Source organism: Etheostoma cragini, chromosome 11 (genome assembly GCF_013103735.1).
Source record: "Etheostoma cragini isolate CJK2018 chromosome 11, CSU_Ecrag_1.0, whole genome shotgun sequence".
Classification (NCBI taxonomy): domain Eukaryota; kingdom Metazoa; phylum Chordata; class Actinopteri; order Perciformes; family Percidae; genus Etheostoma; species Etheostoma cragini.
Window position 1 is genome coordinate 13,113,850 of NC_048417.1, and position 19,133 is coordinate 13,132,982.

At 40.7% G+C, this 19,133-nt stretch overlaps 1 protein-coding gene across 1 annotated transcript in view; it reads right to left on the reverse strand.

The window, feature by feature from the left end:
- The window catches only part of LOC117952968 (anosmin-1), a 39,233-nt gene extending 30,401 nt beyond the window's left edge, over nt 1–8,832 (reverse strand). The window contains exons 1-2 of the mRNA XM_034885643.1: nt 8,556–8,832; nt 2,918–2,965 (exon numbers count right to left, since the gene is read on the reverse strand). Coding sequence (XP_034741534.1) covers nt 2,918–2,965; nt 8,556–8,747 — 240 coding nt within the window. The 5' untranslated portion in view covers nt 8,748–8,832. The remainder of the gene's footprint in view (nt 1–2,917; nt 2,966–8,555) is intronic.
- Between the last annotated feature and the right edge of the window lie 10,301 nt (nt 8,833–19,133).

The following is a 19,133-nucleotide window of genomic DNA, read 5'->3' on the forward strand; positions in this document are numbered from 1 at the left end:
TTTTGGAAAATGGCTGCAATGAAACAAAGAGTGAAAAATGTAAAGGGGTCTGAATACTTTCCGTACCCACTGTATGTCCTTTCTTCCCTTCATTCCCTGAGAGAAGTTTGATTAATGCAGTGCACCGCTTTGTTGTAGAATGGTATGTAGCTACCTTAAGTCAATCCTAGCATTTGATATGGAGCCTGGATCACTCACATGGGGGAAAAGCAAGCCCTGCTAATATCAGCCATTCTCTGACTTGGAATGCTTCTTGGCTGCTTCTGCACAGTCTCCCATGCACAAGCACAAAATCTATTTTCTTTGCGCCAGCAGAAAAAGCAAACACCCTGGAGTTTTGAAAACTTTCAGTGAACACATCCAAACTTCTTAAGAGGGGAGCTCTAACAGTAGGGAGACTTAATGACAATAGCTCATAGAAAAAAATGCCTGCTGTCTGTTCTCCTGGGCTCTCCCCAGTGAATGGAGTTTGTCTGCTGGTCCAGTGTTATGGCATGATAATTACTCCCCGGCTCTTCAAATTGCCACCTCACTCTGCTCTGCTCTGGAGAGAGGGCAAGCAGGTTAATTAACATGACAATGGGGACACTAAGAGGGGGGCTGGCTCTGGACACTGCATATGAGATGACCATGATGACTTTTTCTTCACAAATGGAAGCAGGAGGCTTTGATTTCCTTAAACGAAGACAGATGGACGAGGTCACAGCATCTTTGTCTAAATTAATAGGCAGCTCTTTCCTCACATTCTCTCACAGGCAGGCAGCTCTCTAAGGTTCTTTAACGGAGCTCTGGGTGGACAGGCCCTTCTGCCCTAACGCACTCCCTGGGAGCCACTGCCTTTGTCTATCTGTATGACTGTGTGCTGTTCATGAAGTGATGAGGCTAATCAGCGGCTGTAGAGCTATTCACAGGGAACCACTGTACAGCATGGGCCCATTTGGTACAATTGTTAAAGTGGCCACAATAGCTCTGTGTTTTGACACACTACATACAGGCCCTGAGTGTGCACTGGAGTCATTGATGTGGAAATGAAGTGTGGTGGTGTTTGCTAACAAAATATTGACTTCTGGCTGCAAATTAAACTTCAGCACTATGCTCCGGCCCGCTTCTTGAATGGCTGAACCTAAAACGTTGGATACAATTAAATTAATTAAATTCAGAGAGCCCTTGAAACAACTTTGAATGGCAGAGCAGAAGAACACCACATTTGTGCAGCAGTAACACAAGTATATCGTTATTTTTACGGGGCTTACATCATATCCAGCCTCATTTATTTACAACCTACCAGTAGGATAAAGAAGTGCTAATGGACATGCTTGTTATAACAAGGAAAAACAAGGAGTCTATTAAAGAGTTTTGGGACAGTTGTTGAGTTTCAGCAAATTTTAGCTAGTTGATTATGAAAACAGTATGCTGTGCTGGACTCACAGCCAGCAAAAGCCTTTTTCAAACATAAAACTCTGTCGAAAGACTGGGGAATGACTAGTGCCAAGAGCCAATGTTGGCAATCACTGTGGAAAGGAGAGAAACAAGTTTCACAGCATTATGGTGAATACAAAAGACGTTTGAGTCAAGTGCTTTTACATTAACTCTAAAAACATGTCACAGAAGGTTTAAGATAATATAACTGACATATTCGTTACCACAGTTTTTGTTTAAGGGACAGGTTATTGTGTTGCCTCCCTCGAGACACTTAAATTATTGCTTAGACTTAAATAATAGGAATTAATCATAGAAATAAAACAATATAACAGTTTAGAATTTAAACTAAATAATACACATTCAGTACAGATTAAAGAGATTAAATATTGTTGTAAACATATGCAAGGTTGGGTCAGGGAAGTACGTAACCTATACATTTGCAGCTGTACGCACAAAGAACAATGGTTTTGCTGTATCCCAGGCTATATGCAAGTTGCCAAGGAAACAATTTGAAATTCAAAAGAAGAATTTCGAAATCAAACACAAAGGGTCATTTTGCGAGGCAGTTGAAACTAGACTCTGATTGTGATTAATATGTACACCAAATGTGAGGCCGTGTTAAGTAAGCATACGCAGGGAAAAAAATCTGCATTTTCTTGAATTTTCAATTAATCACCATCATTGCTCCAAATTCTCAGCATGTATTCGTCTATGCACACCAAGGTCCGTGGACTTTTGAGAAAAAGCAATAAACACATGCTAGCACTATCTAACTTGTCACCATGACAATACCCTACTTCTTGTATTTTATTCAGACAATGTATACTATATGTGTTGTCTATGCCCTACTTTGAGTCCTTATGGGCAAACAGTAATAAATCCTGGTTTGACGGTCTGTGTGTGAAGAGGTGAGAGCCTCGGACAGCTACAGAGAGCATTGTTCAGATTTCTACTTGGCTAGCGCAGCTTCATCCTTGTTTCAGCTCTGTAGTGTTCTCTGTCTAGAGTCTATACGGCACATCTCTGAGGACCTTGTCAGCAGCTCCAGGAGAGTCTGATAGAACATGTCAGCGCCATCTTTTCATAGGAGCTGTCGACACCAGCTTTGTATCAACCTTCTTTGGGACAGGGCACAAAACACAAACAAGCCCTGCGGGAGGCGTAGTGTGATACATCCTACTAAAATTAGGTAGGAAAATAAAGTAGGAAAAACATAAATCTGCGTTCACAAATCTGCTTTCAGTCAAATACATTAAATTTAACATTTTATATTTAGTTGGATTTAATTGTACCCCAATAAGTACCAATGGAGGCAGAAGTAAGGACTAGCTGAAAAGAGTTTTTTTCATGAAAGTATCAGCTCTCGATGTCATTCCTGCAGGCATGACAAAACTAGCCCTGTCGTGATTCACACACTTTATGTCGTAATATCCTCTTATAATGAAGCATGTATGGGGCTTGTGTTTCATTCAGGCAAGATGGAAAACCACACTACCTTGGAGCACTGCTTGTGATTCTGGCACCACACCAAGGATCCATTATTCTGTAAAAGAGAAGGGAAAATTTAATCATACATCAGAAAAAGTACATTTGGTTATCAATTCATCAAATGTGGCTATGAGTTTCTCTTCTTCTATTATTACATCTTAATACAACTTTCCCTTAAGTAAAGGCCTTTTGGAGTAACAATGATGTGAACGTTAGACACATTTCAAAGAATCAGCTTTGCATGCTGAGAGCATGTAACCTAAGCAGGAAAGAGGGGTCACTGGCACCAGGGCCAGGGGCCTGCAGACTCAGCAGCATGGTGACCTCAGCTTTTCTGGGGACCCGTTTGATCTCTCAACAGACGTCCCCAAGGTAACTGAGGCGAGAACTGATGGCAGCAATCCTGTGTAGACTGCAGATAGTGCGAATTTCCTCTAATTGCCATGGAAGTGCCACCTTGTGTGCTTCAACAAGGCAAACATTTGGTCTTAATAGTGCGTAGATGTCATCTACGTGTAAATATTGGGAGTTGTCAGGCGAAAGACCAGTGGGGGGTAAATGGCTTGTGCAAGTGGTCATTTCCTGAACTCCATTAGGGCGAGGAATTATGCTGTCATCCTCTGCAAACATAATTGTGCTTGAATGGCAAGGGCAAGGCTAATGCTTCAGAATAAAATGACAAGTTGGTCAACATGAAAGAGATTAAATGTTTGGATGTGATCATGTGGATGTGTATCAGAAAATGACATTTGGGTTGATGTTATAAAAACATTGAAATAGCAGATATTTTGTCCACCTGTTTTCTACACCTTTAATTAAGTGATACAAAATCAAATGCAAATATTCTCAACAAAGGCTCTGAGTTTTGAGCTTCATAGATAAAAATATCATTGTAGACAATGGCTTGAATCTGAGCTTCACTTTTGGATGTTTCCTGCACCTCTGCATGAAATCAACGTAGCCGTAGGATCCAGCCAAACTTTAGGGGTCTGCAGGCAAAAAGTCTGCTTAAGTTCAATGTCAAGTTCAAAGCCTTTTCCAACAATGTAATCCAGAAGAAATTTCCCATGAGACCTTAGGAGAGAACTTATCATTAAAGGGTTTAATTTGACATCCAGTACCAGTAAGTGCTGTGCTTTTAGTGTCAAGGATAATGGTCAAATGGCTTCAAAGGAATCCATGACTGTATAGTCATGTATTAGGAGAATCTCTACAACAAAAAACTGCAGATACAGATGAAAAAAAAAAAAAAGAACCTTAGCGCCAAGGAGACTGGGAATAGTTGTTTCCTTTTGTTAACAAATGAGAAGTAGAAATAAGTGCTAATTTGGCTGAAGAGCTGAGAGTGCATTAGCAAGTTTTCTGCCCTTTTCTGTGTAGTAGTGCTCCGTCAATCTGCTTGACTGAATGTTGATTAATATATGAATTATTCCACACTAGTACATCTAGTCATCATCCCATGATTAAAATTCTTGTGGACTTCGGTAATTTATAATAAATTATCAATCCAACCTAGCAATATCCCCCATTGGTGACTTGCCGTAAATAAAACCTTGACATTTACACTGGCAGCCAGTGCCTCTGGATAATTTATACAGATTGTCACAACTCTAAACCATGTTCTAATTTCTCAATCCTGTTTTGACACCTTTCTTCGCCCATCCATCATTGGCGATAGGGCCAGATCCACAGAGGAGCTAATTTTGCTGTGTGACAGCATCACTGTAGAAGAGAAGCTCAGCAGGATGTTGCCCCAGCTGTCCAGGCCTGACCCCACCATGTCAGGGACCAATGGGGGAATAATTATAGGTCAGAACTTCATCCCTCTGACTCACCATGACATTCCTCTGCAGTCTGAACATTATGCAGTGCTGAGGACTGTCAAGGACTCCAGCGGATGAATGCTTTCCAGATATCCTCCTGTGTGATGGGGTCGAGGAGAGGATACCAGACAGCGGTATATGAATGTGGGGCTAAGTTGTACTCTCTGCTTTGTTAGTGACACCGGTGGAGTCATGTAAACAGGGGATTTATCACAAAGATACATTATGGCTGTTGTCAGCTGAGAAGACAGAGCAGGTGGTCAGGGGTGTGTTGTATTGTCTAGACAACTGAGAGGAACATGGACAAAAACACCTTTTATCTTTGAGGATAGCATTCCACCTTTTGTAAATGCCTTTTGCTTTGTAAATGCCTTCCACCTTTTGCTTCTCATGTGGATTAAATGGATCTCAGATTACACAAGGGAATTGTGTTTGAATTCTTTCTTATCTTGCCAATATGTTTTCCAGCTTTACACTACTGGGACAATACTGCTGGTCTATGAGACCTTCATTTCTGGCTAAGTTAACAAGAGACAGAACTTCAAAGTGTGTCCTTTGACAGTCCACTGGTCCACAGGCAACACCAAAATAACTGATCCTTAAGGGCACATATGCAGCACTAAAATAAAAGGCCCCAAGATTTGGGCTTTGATTTGAGTGGGTGTGAGGGTTGTGGTCATTATGCTCATCAATTATTCACTTTAACTGAATTATTTAACAGGGGCTCTGAAAGTGAACTAATGTGGCCAGTGCACATCCAATGTTAACATGAAAGGGTGTTTCAGAAATCTCAAACAACACTGGTGTAAAGCTGTCCCCACTTAGGAATGAAGGCTATTTGCCAAATGAGGTAGCTCAGGGTGTAACAGCACTGGAGGCTGAGATTTAAAGACAGGACTGTCATGGTTTAAAAGCACTTACTGAGAGGTGAGGTCAAGCTACATAGACCTCTATTCATCCGCTGTCTTTGCTAATGAAAAGCTCCACACATGAGACGAGCACTGGCTGTGGTTTGATTCCACCGCAGGTTACTTAATATCAAAGGCGAAAACAAGGGGACACAGAAAAACTACTTTCCAATGTTATTTCTTCCCTACGCCTAAAACACAAATCTCTCAAGCTTGATGCTTAGACTTTACCGTGCAGCACATTAGAAATGAATGACTGAATGTAATAACAAGACCTCATGGACACACCTTGTTTTGGCTTCACAGGTCTCCACATAAATAATCCACTACAAGGTTGATGTTTTCGGAATACATTATTCCACACGACTCCCAGCCCACTCTTAATATTTTAAAGTGTCCGGGGCTAATATTTATGGTTGGGTGTTGCCGTCTGTCTATTGTACAGGGGTGACAAGTTCCCCAAATGTGGAGTAAAATGTCAATAAATCTCAATTTGGAAACACTATTACATCAATAGATCTGCAGTAGCTATAAATCTGCCAACCAATGGGTAACCCGAGGGTTTTCTTCACTCTGCAACTCCATGCTTGTTTCCATTTCACACTAATTCACAATTGCTAAAATTAAAACAAAGTCTCTCATTTGTCCTCCGTTTGCAGCCACATAAAAAGGAAAGACGAGTGGGTGTTCGGAACATCTGAAAGTGCTAAATTCTCCAAGTGTTGTTCCAGTATTCACAGAATGATCATCTTAAAATTGATATGAAAAACAGGAGCCTTAAATTCCAGCTGCAAAATGTGTTAAGGGGACAAATTATCTCTTGTACCATGACCAAAATAAGTAGTGGCCCATATAGATTACTAGATATTGAGTAGACACAGTAAAATATTAAGAAACAGTAGGCAAATGTCAGTGCTTTGACATACAGCCCAGGCATTTCATTTCCATTAAAATGTAAAGTGTTGTATGTCTTGGTTTTCCTATCGGGTATTAAATGACCCCTGAAGGATGTCCGAGTTGAATTAAGAGGTCTGTCGTCTCAATCACTGGAGTGGAGCTCCGAGCTGCTGCCTGTCGGCACGTTGCTGTAATAAGATCTGGCAGAGGAAGGCGATCCACCTGTAGGTTGTGCTGACTTAGCACGCTCCAGTGTTGTGGCAACAGTACATTAAAGCTTATCACATTTAGCAGAATTGGGCGCCAGCATTTAGCAGGAAGGTGACCTCGGAGGAGCGGCATCAGTAGCTCAGTGAGTGTATTCTCTACATGCCTATGAGGTGTGATGCTGGCATTTATTGGCAGGGCCAGGGGGTAGAGGGCAGGGGGGAGGAGAGCCATATGTTTTTGCAGCTGAGCAGACCCCCCATTTTCACATGAAAGGACGGTTGAGAACACAGGGCATAAGATAGTCCTTGCAGATTATCAACAACTGCCTTCTATTCTTAGACCAACAAGCTCGCTCAAGCAACCTTGCTTATCACTGACCACAAAAAGGCTCCTCACTTTAGACAAACACCTCCCTCTCATCCCCCCCCCCCCCCCCCCCCCCCCCCCCCCCCCCCCCCCCCCCCCCTCAGTGAAAGAGGCTGCCTCCGGCTTCGAGGCTCTGCAGTCAATTATATAGATTATTAGCTGTTCATTAGAGGTGAGACTTCAGTTATTTGACTTCTCTGTCAGCTGGTGACTAATTTTCCACAATTTTGTAACCCAGAGCAGCAATATACCCTTGGATTGTTCTCAAAACAAATACCCAACACTGTTTGCCAAGTTGTGAATTAAGAAACACTGTTTTCAATCTGTGTCTTTGGATGCACAGCACTGCTATTTTTTGTTTGCAGTTAACGACAATCTTCACTCACCCCAGGTGTATTCCCCCTTAATACAATTGCCAGGATTCTAGCAGTAGGTCTCTGTGTCCCACAGACATGCATTAAGAACTACCAGATCGATAAGTGCTTTCAAAGGAAGGTTAATTGGTGACAGAGAAACAAGCAACGCACCATGTTGATTCATTAGACCTAATTACTCCACAATGTTTTCTAAAAATTACGGATTGATTAATGCACCTTGAGAAAGACATGTCATGCAGATGCAAATTAAATCAACATAAAGGCAGTCACCAGATAGATAGCTGGTGAAAAGGCACAAGAGGGTAGAAGGATCAGTGACCAGTCCTTTTCTCTAGGAGTCCTGGGAGAGAACAGTGTGTCCAGTGGAGGGTGAAAAACTACTTCTAACACCACATACCAAATCATCCCAAGAATACAGCTAATTTATAGTAACTCCAAGCAAGGTCTGCATCACAACATGATTTGTGGGGACACTAGTGCGCAATTCTCAGTATGAATATAGGCTGTGTTGTATGCATGAGATTCCCTATAAATAAGTGGGCAACAGAAAAGTAACACTATAGAGTCACAACAGGAGTCCGTCACATTTGCACCACAGAAACGGGTGTCTCATTTTCCAGGGATTAATGGAAGCCGACTCCACTGAAAGGCGTCCATCATCCTTCAGTCTAAAAAATACTGAATTTGGTTAATTAGATACATTTCCAAGTGTCCCTCTCTACACAACCCATAATATAAGCTACAACATAAGTGGCAACTTTACAAGCAACTCAAACCATCACATTAAATGCTTCAGCAACTGGTGTGTTTATTTTGGTGACACTTTCCATTTAAAAGGGTCTAATATCCTTGTCAGTGACAGAAAACACAAGTAAGTAGTAGCCTATCTCAGCAGCACCATTAGTGACCTGCTCCTGTCTCTCTTCACTAAGGGCTCAAGAGAAACAGGTTTGACTTATGTTGGAAGGATTCCACTAGCACATATTTATTAAATGATGCAACACGGTGTTTATTCCTAATTTTTAACGCCAGAAGTTTGAGTGTCTGTGACCACATGCTCGTACCTGAGAGTGCTTGAAAAAAGCCGAGATGCGAGTGATGTGCAGGCTGAGGCATCTCGAGGCGCATCTTGCTCGGTAAATACTGGCAGTGAAGAAAGAGTCGTCCTGCTTCCTCGCGGACACACTTCCCGGGCTCATTAACGTTGTAATCCATAAACACAGGGTCACACACACGTTCAGGCTCCTAGAAAACATGGTCCCGAGGTTGTGTATTTAATCCCTCCACGGATCGGACAATACTGCGTGCAGGCTCCGCCGGAGAAACTAAAGAAACTTCAATTATACACTGGGGAGGAGTCACGGGCTCGTGTGCCCTGCGATTGGAGGATCGCGTGGTGACTGACAGACACCAGGAGCGTTGAAGCAGGTAGACTGCTGCATAGTCCCACACCTACACATTCAAAGCATGGGCAGGTTGTTCAGTGAGCAGACCTACAAGGAGGAAGAAAAGGATGTATGAATGAAAATCATGATCTATAATCAACTTGAGCCATAATGAGCTGCAGTATAAATAGAAATAAGTGATTATAATGTGATTACTTCATGCAGTACTAATGTGCAGGCATGTTGTCCAGTGTAACTCTGACTTATTATGTTGTAGTTTATTAATTAGTTAGTTTTTTTGTACTTGTTTTTTTAACATTTAATTTCTATCTATCTATCTATCTATCTATCTATCTATCTATCTATCTATCTATCTATATATCTGTCTGTCTATCTATCTATCTATCTATCTATCTATCTATCTATCTATCTATCTATCTATCTATCTATCTATCTATCTGTCTATCTATCTATCTATCTATCTAACTATCTATCTATCTATCCTCCTTACTTACACCTAATAAGTTGAAGATCTAACTCTAATTAAAGAGGTACTACAGCAACTTAGTGTTTCACAAGCATAAAGTTGGGGGACTCAAAAGAGACAAATTAAAGAATGCAAGGTAAACATTAGAGCAGCAGAGGCCAAGGCATTCTGACCATTAGTTCCCTTGTATGGACATCTTACACTTCTCATAATGCACCTCCATAACGTCCTTCATTAGCTGGCCCCCTGCCTCCTTAATCCCCACTCCACACGTCAAGTTTGTAATGCAGACTTTCTGATAATCAGTTCAAGTGTCATGTCAAGTCAGTGATGACCCCGATTACATCATCAGTGTTACATTTTTAGAAAGCTCCAGAACAAAAAAGAACTTTTAATTTTGCTTCCTTGGTGGTGTCCTTTAATACAAACGTTGCTTTCAGAGATCTTAGTTAAAGGTAAATGACAAACGATTAATATGAATTTACTTTTGGGCCGAGGAAAATGAAAAAAACAAATATGTGTCCTAAAAATCTTGTGCGTATTTATTTAATTATTTATTTATTTGCTCCTGCCCCTCCTTTCATTCAGTGTTAGTGTTTTGGCAGAGTACCAGCTCATGACTTCATAAGAATGGAAAGCCAGGTACACACCTGTCTACTAAGCAGAAGGGTTAGCTCTACCGCCATCTACTCATGACACAACTCGTCAGAAATGTGGAGGAGCCAGATTTTCTCTATCAAACCCTCACCATATGGCCATCGTGAAGCTTGCCAACATCCCAGGGAAGCCCTTTCCTTTTACCTCTCACCTCCCAGTTTAACAGTAGCTTGGAAAAACAAATCTACTCGGAGAACTATTAAAACCATCCTGACTAAATTCCTCAAGTTGGACTCTCAACTTCTGGCCTGAGGTACGGAGAAAATATGACATATAGGAAAAGCTTGAAATCCTCTGTATTTATTGGAGTTAAAGAGTGAGTATTTAATTAGAAAGTTCCCTCGAGGGTTTACAAGACACTCCTGCTTTTGTCAGCTCATGGAGTACTTCCCTCAACCCCATTACAGCAGCAGCATAATGAAGTTTTATAGATGTTGCTCTTAAACAGTGTGCAGAGTGGGAGTGAACACACATTTGCACACCATCATTACATTTGGCTTAAGTCGCCATCTTGCCGGGGGCCAATTAAGCAATGTGCCAAACTAGTTCGACCCATGCCTCAACCGTAACTGCAATGTGACCATTTTAGCACATTCTAAACAGCAGATGCCATCTCTGTGATGGGGATTATGAAATCAAAACACAAAATTCCCATCAGACACAAAATCTCATGTCATTCATGAATACTCAATACCCGGCTTGATGAGAGTAAGCAGACGGCTGTAATGAGAGCACTGGCCTGTCGTAGTTTTGCAAAAGTATGGCTATTTATCATACAAACCATCACACAGCTCACCATTGATAAGATGGATGTGTGATCATTTCCCTGGTGGTCTCAGACACACAATGTTACTCGGGGTGAGAAAGATCCCTTGCCACTCTTAAAATATTTAAACACGGATGTCTGTGTACCTTAAAAACAGTATAATGGCTTAATTTGTTGGCTTATTATAGCCATGTGTGGTGGGTTTTTTATTGTGTGCATTGGAGGAAACACACTGTCTGTGTGCGGTCCTGATGTCTCCTGCAGTCTGTGGGACACGTACCCCTCTGACGCCATGCTTTCATTGACTGGGAAAGGCCTCTGCCAGTTGTGAATTCAGACTGTAAAGCTATCTAGAGAGGGAATGTTTGTCTGACTGGATTTCATCTTTAAATCACATCACTGCATTAAATCACACCTGTGTTTTTCAATTAGTCACCATTGACAACATGTGTTTACCTATGTAAATAGACCAGGATTTACAGAGACGTGCTCATGATTTAATAAAATGTGTATACAACAAAGCATACAGTTCTTTCCTGTATGGCGCATCCAGTCTTTATGACTTCATGTGATGTGGTTTAGAAGATGTTGCTTGAAATTTAACAAATATTTGAACACAAACAAGTGGCTCAACGCTGCTTTTTAAACTCTAATTTCCAGTCAAATACTCAACACTGCCCTTTATTGTAACCTTTCTCTTATCTTCATACCCCAATTTTTAGGCTTAATTTGCCCCTTTTCACAAACGGAACATCAGCCAATCAAAAGTCTCGCATAGCCAGACCTTCCTCAACAGCGCTGTGAAGGAAGGTCTGGCAAGTCCACAAAGCATTTTGGGATGGAAAACCATGCTCTGGTTTATTGGCATTTCTTTAAACCAATCACAATTGTTCTGGGAAGCGCTAAGCGCTGTACGGTGCCGATGCAAAATAGCCTCAGGAAGGAACTTGTTTTTGAGGAACGTGTACGTTCAAAGGTTGTTTTAGTCGTGTGACAGAAAACTCAGAGTGGACAGATAGTCCAAGTAGCTGTCTCAATTTCCCCTGCAGAGATCTGAGAAAAGGTTAACCATAGTCCTCATAAATGAACCGGAATTTAGAAGCCCAAGGCAACAGATATCCAGCCTAAATTTGTGAAATTCAGCAAAATTTCTGGGGGCGAGAATCCCTAATCCCGGAAGCAGAATGTCGTGGATATAGACTAGCCACTCAATATACTCAGGTTCAGTGCTAAACAGGAACTGACAACATATCTATACACTACCGGTCAAAAGTTTGGGGTCACTTACAAATTTCCATTTCACTCCATTATAGACAGGATACCAGCTGATCTGGGTGGGGGGGCTGATCTTTAATGCAATATCTACATTTCCCATTATCAGCAACCATTCATCCAATGTTCCAAAGGTATATTTTATTTACTAATCTGATATTATTTTAAAAAACTAACTAAGAAAACATTAAACAACCCTTTTGCAATTATGCAAGCACATTATGTAATCTGGAAACTGCTGCCCTGGTTTGAAAAAACAAGGCAACTGATCTCAGCTGGGATTCTGTCTATAATGGAGTCCAAGGGAAATTTGTGAGTGACCCCAAACTTTTGACCGGTAGTGTATATATATATATTCCTTATAGTTTTGTTCAACAACACCATTGGTTACATTGCAGACTCTTCACTCCCTCTTTAGTTTGTATTCTGACAGATGCCTGGATATGCTGCTGTGGCGAGGGACCGGCTGCAATCCTAGAGCTGCAGAAATGTGGGTTTCTATCACAAGATCTGATAAAAGGCATCTCAAAAGATAACACACTAGTATCGGTTTTCAGCCGGCATGCTCCTGAGAAAGAAGGTGTACAGTGATCAAACACTTGAGTATCTTTGATGCTTTAAGGTGCAGGTGGACTCATGGTTCACACCTTTGATGAGAGGCCACCCGGATCACAGGAGACAACCACGTTTTGTTGTGAACACTAGAAAACAAAAGAATAAGAGATTAGCTTGGATGGAGGAAGTATTTCAACATGGATAACTGAAGTAATATGCACTGGAAGTGCAGTTAAAATGTGGATGTTTTTATATACATTTAGTGTGATTTTGAATATAAACATCTAGAGATGTTGTTAATGTTTGTTTTAATCATGGACACAATCAGTATACATTGTACAAACAATAAATAGGCACATAGATCTTTCTAATAGTTTGCACCTCTAACGTATTTTCACATTTCCCCTGCTTCAGAACAGGTTGACACTCGTCAACCCGTCAGAGCAGAAAGTTCAAAGATCTGCCATTCGATCACAGCCAATGTTGTGAGTCTATAATTCCACCACACATGATGTTATCATTGCTTAATCTGCACATGCTATGATCTAATTTCCAAAGTGATAGCAATCCTAGGAAAATGGCTTCAAGTTAATCAGCAGCCAATACTAAATATAACATGAGGTTTGTCTTCAAGCGCTTCAAAAATGACATCATGCCAACAGACAGTTTCATCCACCAAGTTAGAGGCAGGAAAACACAGAAATCAGCACGTGCCAGGTTAAGAAATATTTTTTTCCAAATATGTTTATTGCTCGAACATCAAAAAATATTAAAAGCTGTATTGAGAATGTCCAAGGGAAGCAGGTTTGACATTGTTTTTGTTTTTAAATAGTGCACATAAACCTCCACCTCCCTCTTAATCTTCTCCTTTAAGCGGATACTAAACGTGTATCTTCCATCCATCTACCTTACTCATCCATTTCCCTCCCCACTCCTTCTTGAAATCTCAGTTTTGAAGTGGGAGAGACACACACACACACACACACACACACACACACAGACAAATCAATTTAAAAAAGGTTTTTTGTTCAGAAATCTTGTTTTGTTCCTTTTACCAAGTCAAGTAACATATTATGGCAAGACTAGCAAAATATTAAAAAGATCAGTCAGCATCTCCTCCTGTCATTTTCTGCATGCTTCTTAATTTGGATGTGCTTTCTACAGTATATATTGTGTCTGATTTGGTCAATGACTTGACGTTGCTCTTTTATATCTTGAGTTATGCCTTTATTCCTGTGATACTGTACATTGCTATCCTTTTAGGTGAACCATGAGTGGGTTGTTATGTCTTGAAACTAATAAAATATATTATGTGGAAAATATCTCTAAATAGGCTGTCTCACTGATAGATATAAAATAAAATAAATAAAAACAGTCTGCTAGACAGTCATTCTTTTGTCTATTCATAATTTCAAGTCTATTCACTCCTGGTGTGTTCACAAGAATTTCTAACATTCCTTGTGAAAATATTTATCTTGTATATGGGGTTGGAAAAACCTACTTGGCTCGGAGGACTTCTAAATAGATGCCGGCAGGAAATATGTTCCTTCTGTCACCCCAACGCAAAACAATGCAGCGTTGTGCAAATGATGGAGAATGATAGTCCAGTACAAGCTGTTATTCACATATAAACCACCCACTCAGAGCTGAAGTTACATATTTGCTTCAGTTTAGACAGTGATGGTTGACTGACAGCTGAGCATCCCTTGGTGGTTGTCAGCAGGCCAGATGATCATAACTGCCCCTTTTTTGTGATGTGTGTTTATTTCCAGATTAAATATAATGAATAGACACAGAGGAGACGAGGATGAGGGAGTTATGAAACAGCAGGGATTTCAACTCTGTATACCGTAAAAAGACAAACACTATGTTATCCGAATGAGGACAATCTCAATGATTTTCAATAGGTAGTGTACCATTTTACACCACTAGATGGCAATGTGTCCACAGATTATTTTTAAGGTCCAGACAAGTGCTTTGACACCTCTCCCTCCCTCCCTCTCTTTCACTTCCTCTTTTCTCACAATATTTTCCAGGAGATGATCCAGCATTAATACCCAACAATGGGGAATTTATCAGGAGGATTTTGTGCTCTTGTCTGAGACAAACAATTATAAGAGATGATGGAAAATAGAACACATCTTGAAACCCAATGAAATCTCATTTTCTTTATGTCTGTCACACACACACACACAAACACACAAACACACACACACATATACACACATGCGTTCAGATCATTGACTGCACATTAATATTAACCGTCTATGGTTCAAATACACTAATACAGTTAAATGAATTAGCATACAGACACATGCACACACACACACACACACACACACACACACACACACACATGCGTTCAAATCATTGCCTGCATATTAATATTAACGGTCTATGGTTCAAATACACTAAAATAGTTAAATTTGCATACAGACACATGCACACAACTCTTACATAATAAAGTGGGATTTGTTTCATGTTTTAGGGTATGCCCTAATTTGGAAAGGAAATATTAACAGGTGGTAGTGCTCTCTGAATCATTTTACATATCCGACCACAAGGTGCTTGACATCTCCATATGAATGACTTTTATCAGGATGTGTGATAACACAGTTTGTTCTTTCCTGTCTGTTATACAACCACCCCGTCATTCTCAGCCACGTGTAAATCACTAGGTTTCTTGTTGTCATCATTACTTATTTCCAGAGGGAAAAACGAGAACCATGACAGCCTTGTTCAAATGTTATCCCCTGAACCTGGAGGTCAGGAGAGTGCTTATCTAGAGCGACATGTCACAATGCAGCAGTGGGTGTCTAGCTGAGTGGAGGTCCATTACACAGCATCATGTTGGTATGACAAAGCAGGAGGCTACAATCAGTGATCACACTGCACAGCGGACATGTCCATCTCCCGGCCTTTAAGCAAACAATATGGTGTCGCTGGGACATCACAGCTCCTGTGAGATTCTCCTGGGTAAAAATCATACAGCAGGAATGTTTTCTAACACCCTCGGGTTCTGAACTGAAAACTTACCCTGCCCTTTATCTTTAGCAAAGCTCAACAGCCTGGTTTCTATAAATCTATTTTGAGGTAGCTCAACACATAACTTACATTTACTTTAAAAAATAAATCAAAGGAATACTTTGGGCTAGAATGTCAGGTAAACAAATAATATCACATATACAAATTGTTTGAGGCATGAACATATTTCAGTTGACTTTTCCACAGTCCATTAGGCTCCACTACAAACATCCCAAAAATGAATGGGGTTATTATCAGCACAACAGTGGGATTAAATAAATAAATAAAGTAAATATTGGGGTATTTGGGGGGTAAAGGATTTGTTGCACAACTCTCCACCATTGTGCTATCTTGTTGACTCACTAAATTAATACAATGTAGATTGAAACTCATACAATGGTCTCCATGGAAACCCATCTGTGATGTTGTGCTGTAGACCTCTATTCATCTTCTACACCAGCGTTAACCATTTTAACACACTGTCTGGATATGTCTAATTTACATTATGTAAAGGACATACAAAATTAGCCAATCAGCACTTCTTACGTTATATAATAAATATGTAATATCTTGTTTATTTGATCTTTATAAAAATTGTAAATAACAATTCACCATTTAACATCTGAACTTTGAACTTTGGCCTATTGATTTCAAACCTTTGGTTGGATTTTATCATCTAAAAATGAAACAGGACAAAATACTGATAAACATGTAGCTTCTGAGCAATCTGCAACTTGAGCAGGATTTTTAAAAACTGTATCATAAAAGGATTTAAATGTCACTGTAGGGAAAAAGCATTGTAAAGTCAATGCCTGCCATTGTGCCGGAGGGGGAGGAAGGGGAAGGCGAGTGTGTTGGATGCCCAGGTCACCAACCCTTGACCTCTGTCCTCAACCCTTGAATCTATGACATCTGTCTGCTTTAACCTGACTTCTCTCCCTCCCCCTGTTCTGTTAAAGGAATTTGATTACGAAGGGGGGGGGGGAAACAATGCAGCTTCCTAAACAGCCCGTTCTCACTACCAACTCGTATAATACTGACCCTCGGTCGGTGGCTCTCAGCGTCGGATACTGCCGCAAAAGTGATCCTTTAGCATACCAGGCATAACAGCAGCTCGACCACGCCACTGTGAGATGACGTAGTATTAAGAGTGACAACAGTAGCGAGAGGTATCACGGATCCTCTATACCCAAGACCCCCACCCACGATCTTTTCCTAAACCTTACTGTCCCGTTCTTGTGCCGAATGTCAATTACAAGTTACGCCCGACCCAGAGCGTCAAAAAGTGACGCCAAAGGCTACTTTTTGCGTCACTAACAAACGCCAAAGGCACCTGCCCTAGCATCGCTTTTGACGTGACGGGAGTGAGAATGTGTTGGGTGTTGTCCTAAAGTTAAATGGTTTTCTTATACAATGTGTCTTGACATAATGGTCTTGACTCAAGTAACAAGTGTGATAGGCTACATGAACAGCATTTTTGTAGCAGCTTGTATACGGTATGGATCAATGGAGCTCCATTGTGTCAACTGCTACATCTACTTTGCTTTGCTCATTAAACCAAAGCATTTGCACCTGAATATATAGTTTTTGTAATCTAACCCTAACCCTTATTTTTCATTCTGCTTTGCTTTGTTTGGAAAATATTTCTGTAGGCTATGACATAACAGAAGACTCCTGTATCTCTAGCCTGTGTGGATGGCAGCAGAGGGGGAGGGTAGGAAGACAGTGGGAGGGTGGGTGGGGGTTACAGTAAGTAAAACACACACACACACACAGTAAAGCATTTACTCCAGACTGACTCTGATAGTCCTATTCTGTGTACAGTGTAAATAAAGCAGCAGGGCTTAGGGAACTAAGTCCAATATGTCAATGGATACCACAGTACAATGACGAATAGATACCCAACTGGATATTCCCCTGGTACAAGCTAAGCTGTACACGAGCTTCCCCAACCTAATAACGACACAACAAAAGTTGTGTGACCGTTCTCTTACAACATCCATGCGTGTGACTCGCAGCGCCCTTCCCCCACTCGTACATATTACCATTGCTCCTCAGTGCTGTCTAGAAAGGTCATGTGACCCTCATCAGCTTCCCGGGTTGGGGGAGGGGAGGCAGATTGAACCTGTTCTTTGTTAGGAGGTCAGCCCCAGCTCTATGGCAGGAAGCGCGCCTACCGTAAAGCATGTAATAGAAGTGCAGAAAGGGCAGTGTTGGGGGATCAGACGACTGACTTGAATTTTTGGAGCATTTACGCATTTGAGATCAAGCAAGCAAGGCTCACATAGCTCACTCAGTGTTTGACAAAATAATGCAGATCCATCGAATTTTAAATGGCGCAGGGTTGATGCAACAGAAAGAAAAATGAGTTAACCAATTTTAGATCTCTGTTTTTATTAGGGCTGGCTCAAATTTCTGCATACAGTTAATATAAGCATGACATTAGAACTGTGGGGAGAGATAGTGACAGATCCAAGGGGTTACAGCTGGAGAGTGCCAACAAATATTCAAGCAGGAACACTTGTTTATTTAAACAAATTAAAATAAATAGGAGGGAGTTTAACCAGTTCAACTGCAACTCCTACGTTGTACTAGCCTGGAAATGCAGACCCAAATCCGAAAGATTGAGAGTCTGGCATTGAGTAATGAAAGTCGCACATCTCGAGGGGCAGCACAGAGCATGCCTTTGAAAATTTCACTGCACGCAGTTGGATACCACTACAACTGACAACAACAACACAACATACGCTTAGCTGCCAGCGGAGCTAACTGGTAGACTAAACTGTTGTCATCTGTTTAGCTCGCCTGTGGCCCGCCTGTATCAGATACACTGATATGATTGGTGCAGCACAGCTACGATGGTGTAGTTAATGAGCAACATTACTCGATGCCAGAGTATCTCGTTGAGCAACTTCAAATTATGCTCTTGTGAGCACTCTGGATTTACAGGTTAAGTTATACTAATATACAGCAAAAGTGTGACATAATCTTGAAAATGCTTTGCATGGCTTTTCAGAATAGAAAGTTAGCACTATTCAGAAAGTGTACATCATCGCATGGAACTTACATTTCGTAATACACAATATGTGATGACATTTTTTTTATTTATTTGATAATGGATGAATGAATAAAGAAAGTTTTGAATTTAAAACATTTCTGAAAATGAGATACCTTACTTCCTGAAATATATAAAACAACTTAATGTAAAGAAAAAGCTTTGCAACAGTTTTTTGGCAGGGAGGAGGGCTTAGCTCATATATCCATTTATCTGCTCTCATTAAATATGGATTTGCATCATAGAACAGCTCTGACAGGATTCTCTCTGTAACATATGGTCCTAAAAGTTCTGCACATCAGAGACTGACATCTGCACATCCTCTGTGAACTTTGTGTTTATTTTTTTTGTAAATATAATCTGGAAATAAAAGAAAGAATGCCCTGCAATGGAAAAAGTCACAAGGTGCGATAATATAATATAAAAAAGGTTTAATGTCTA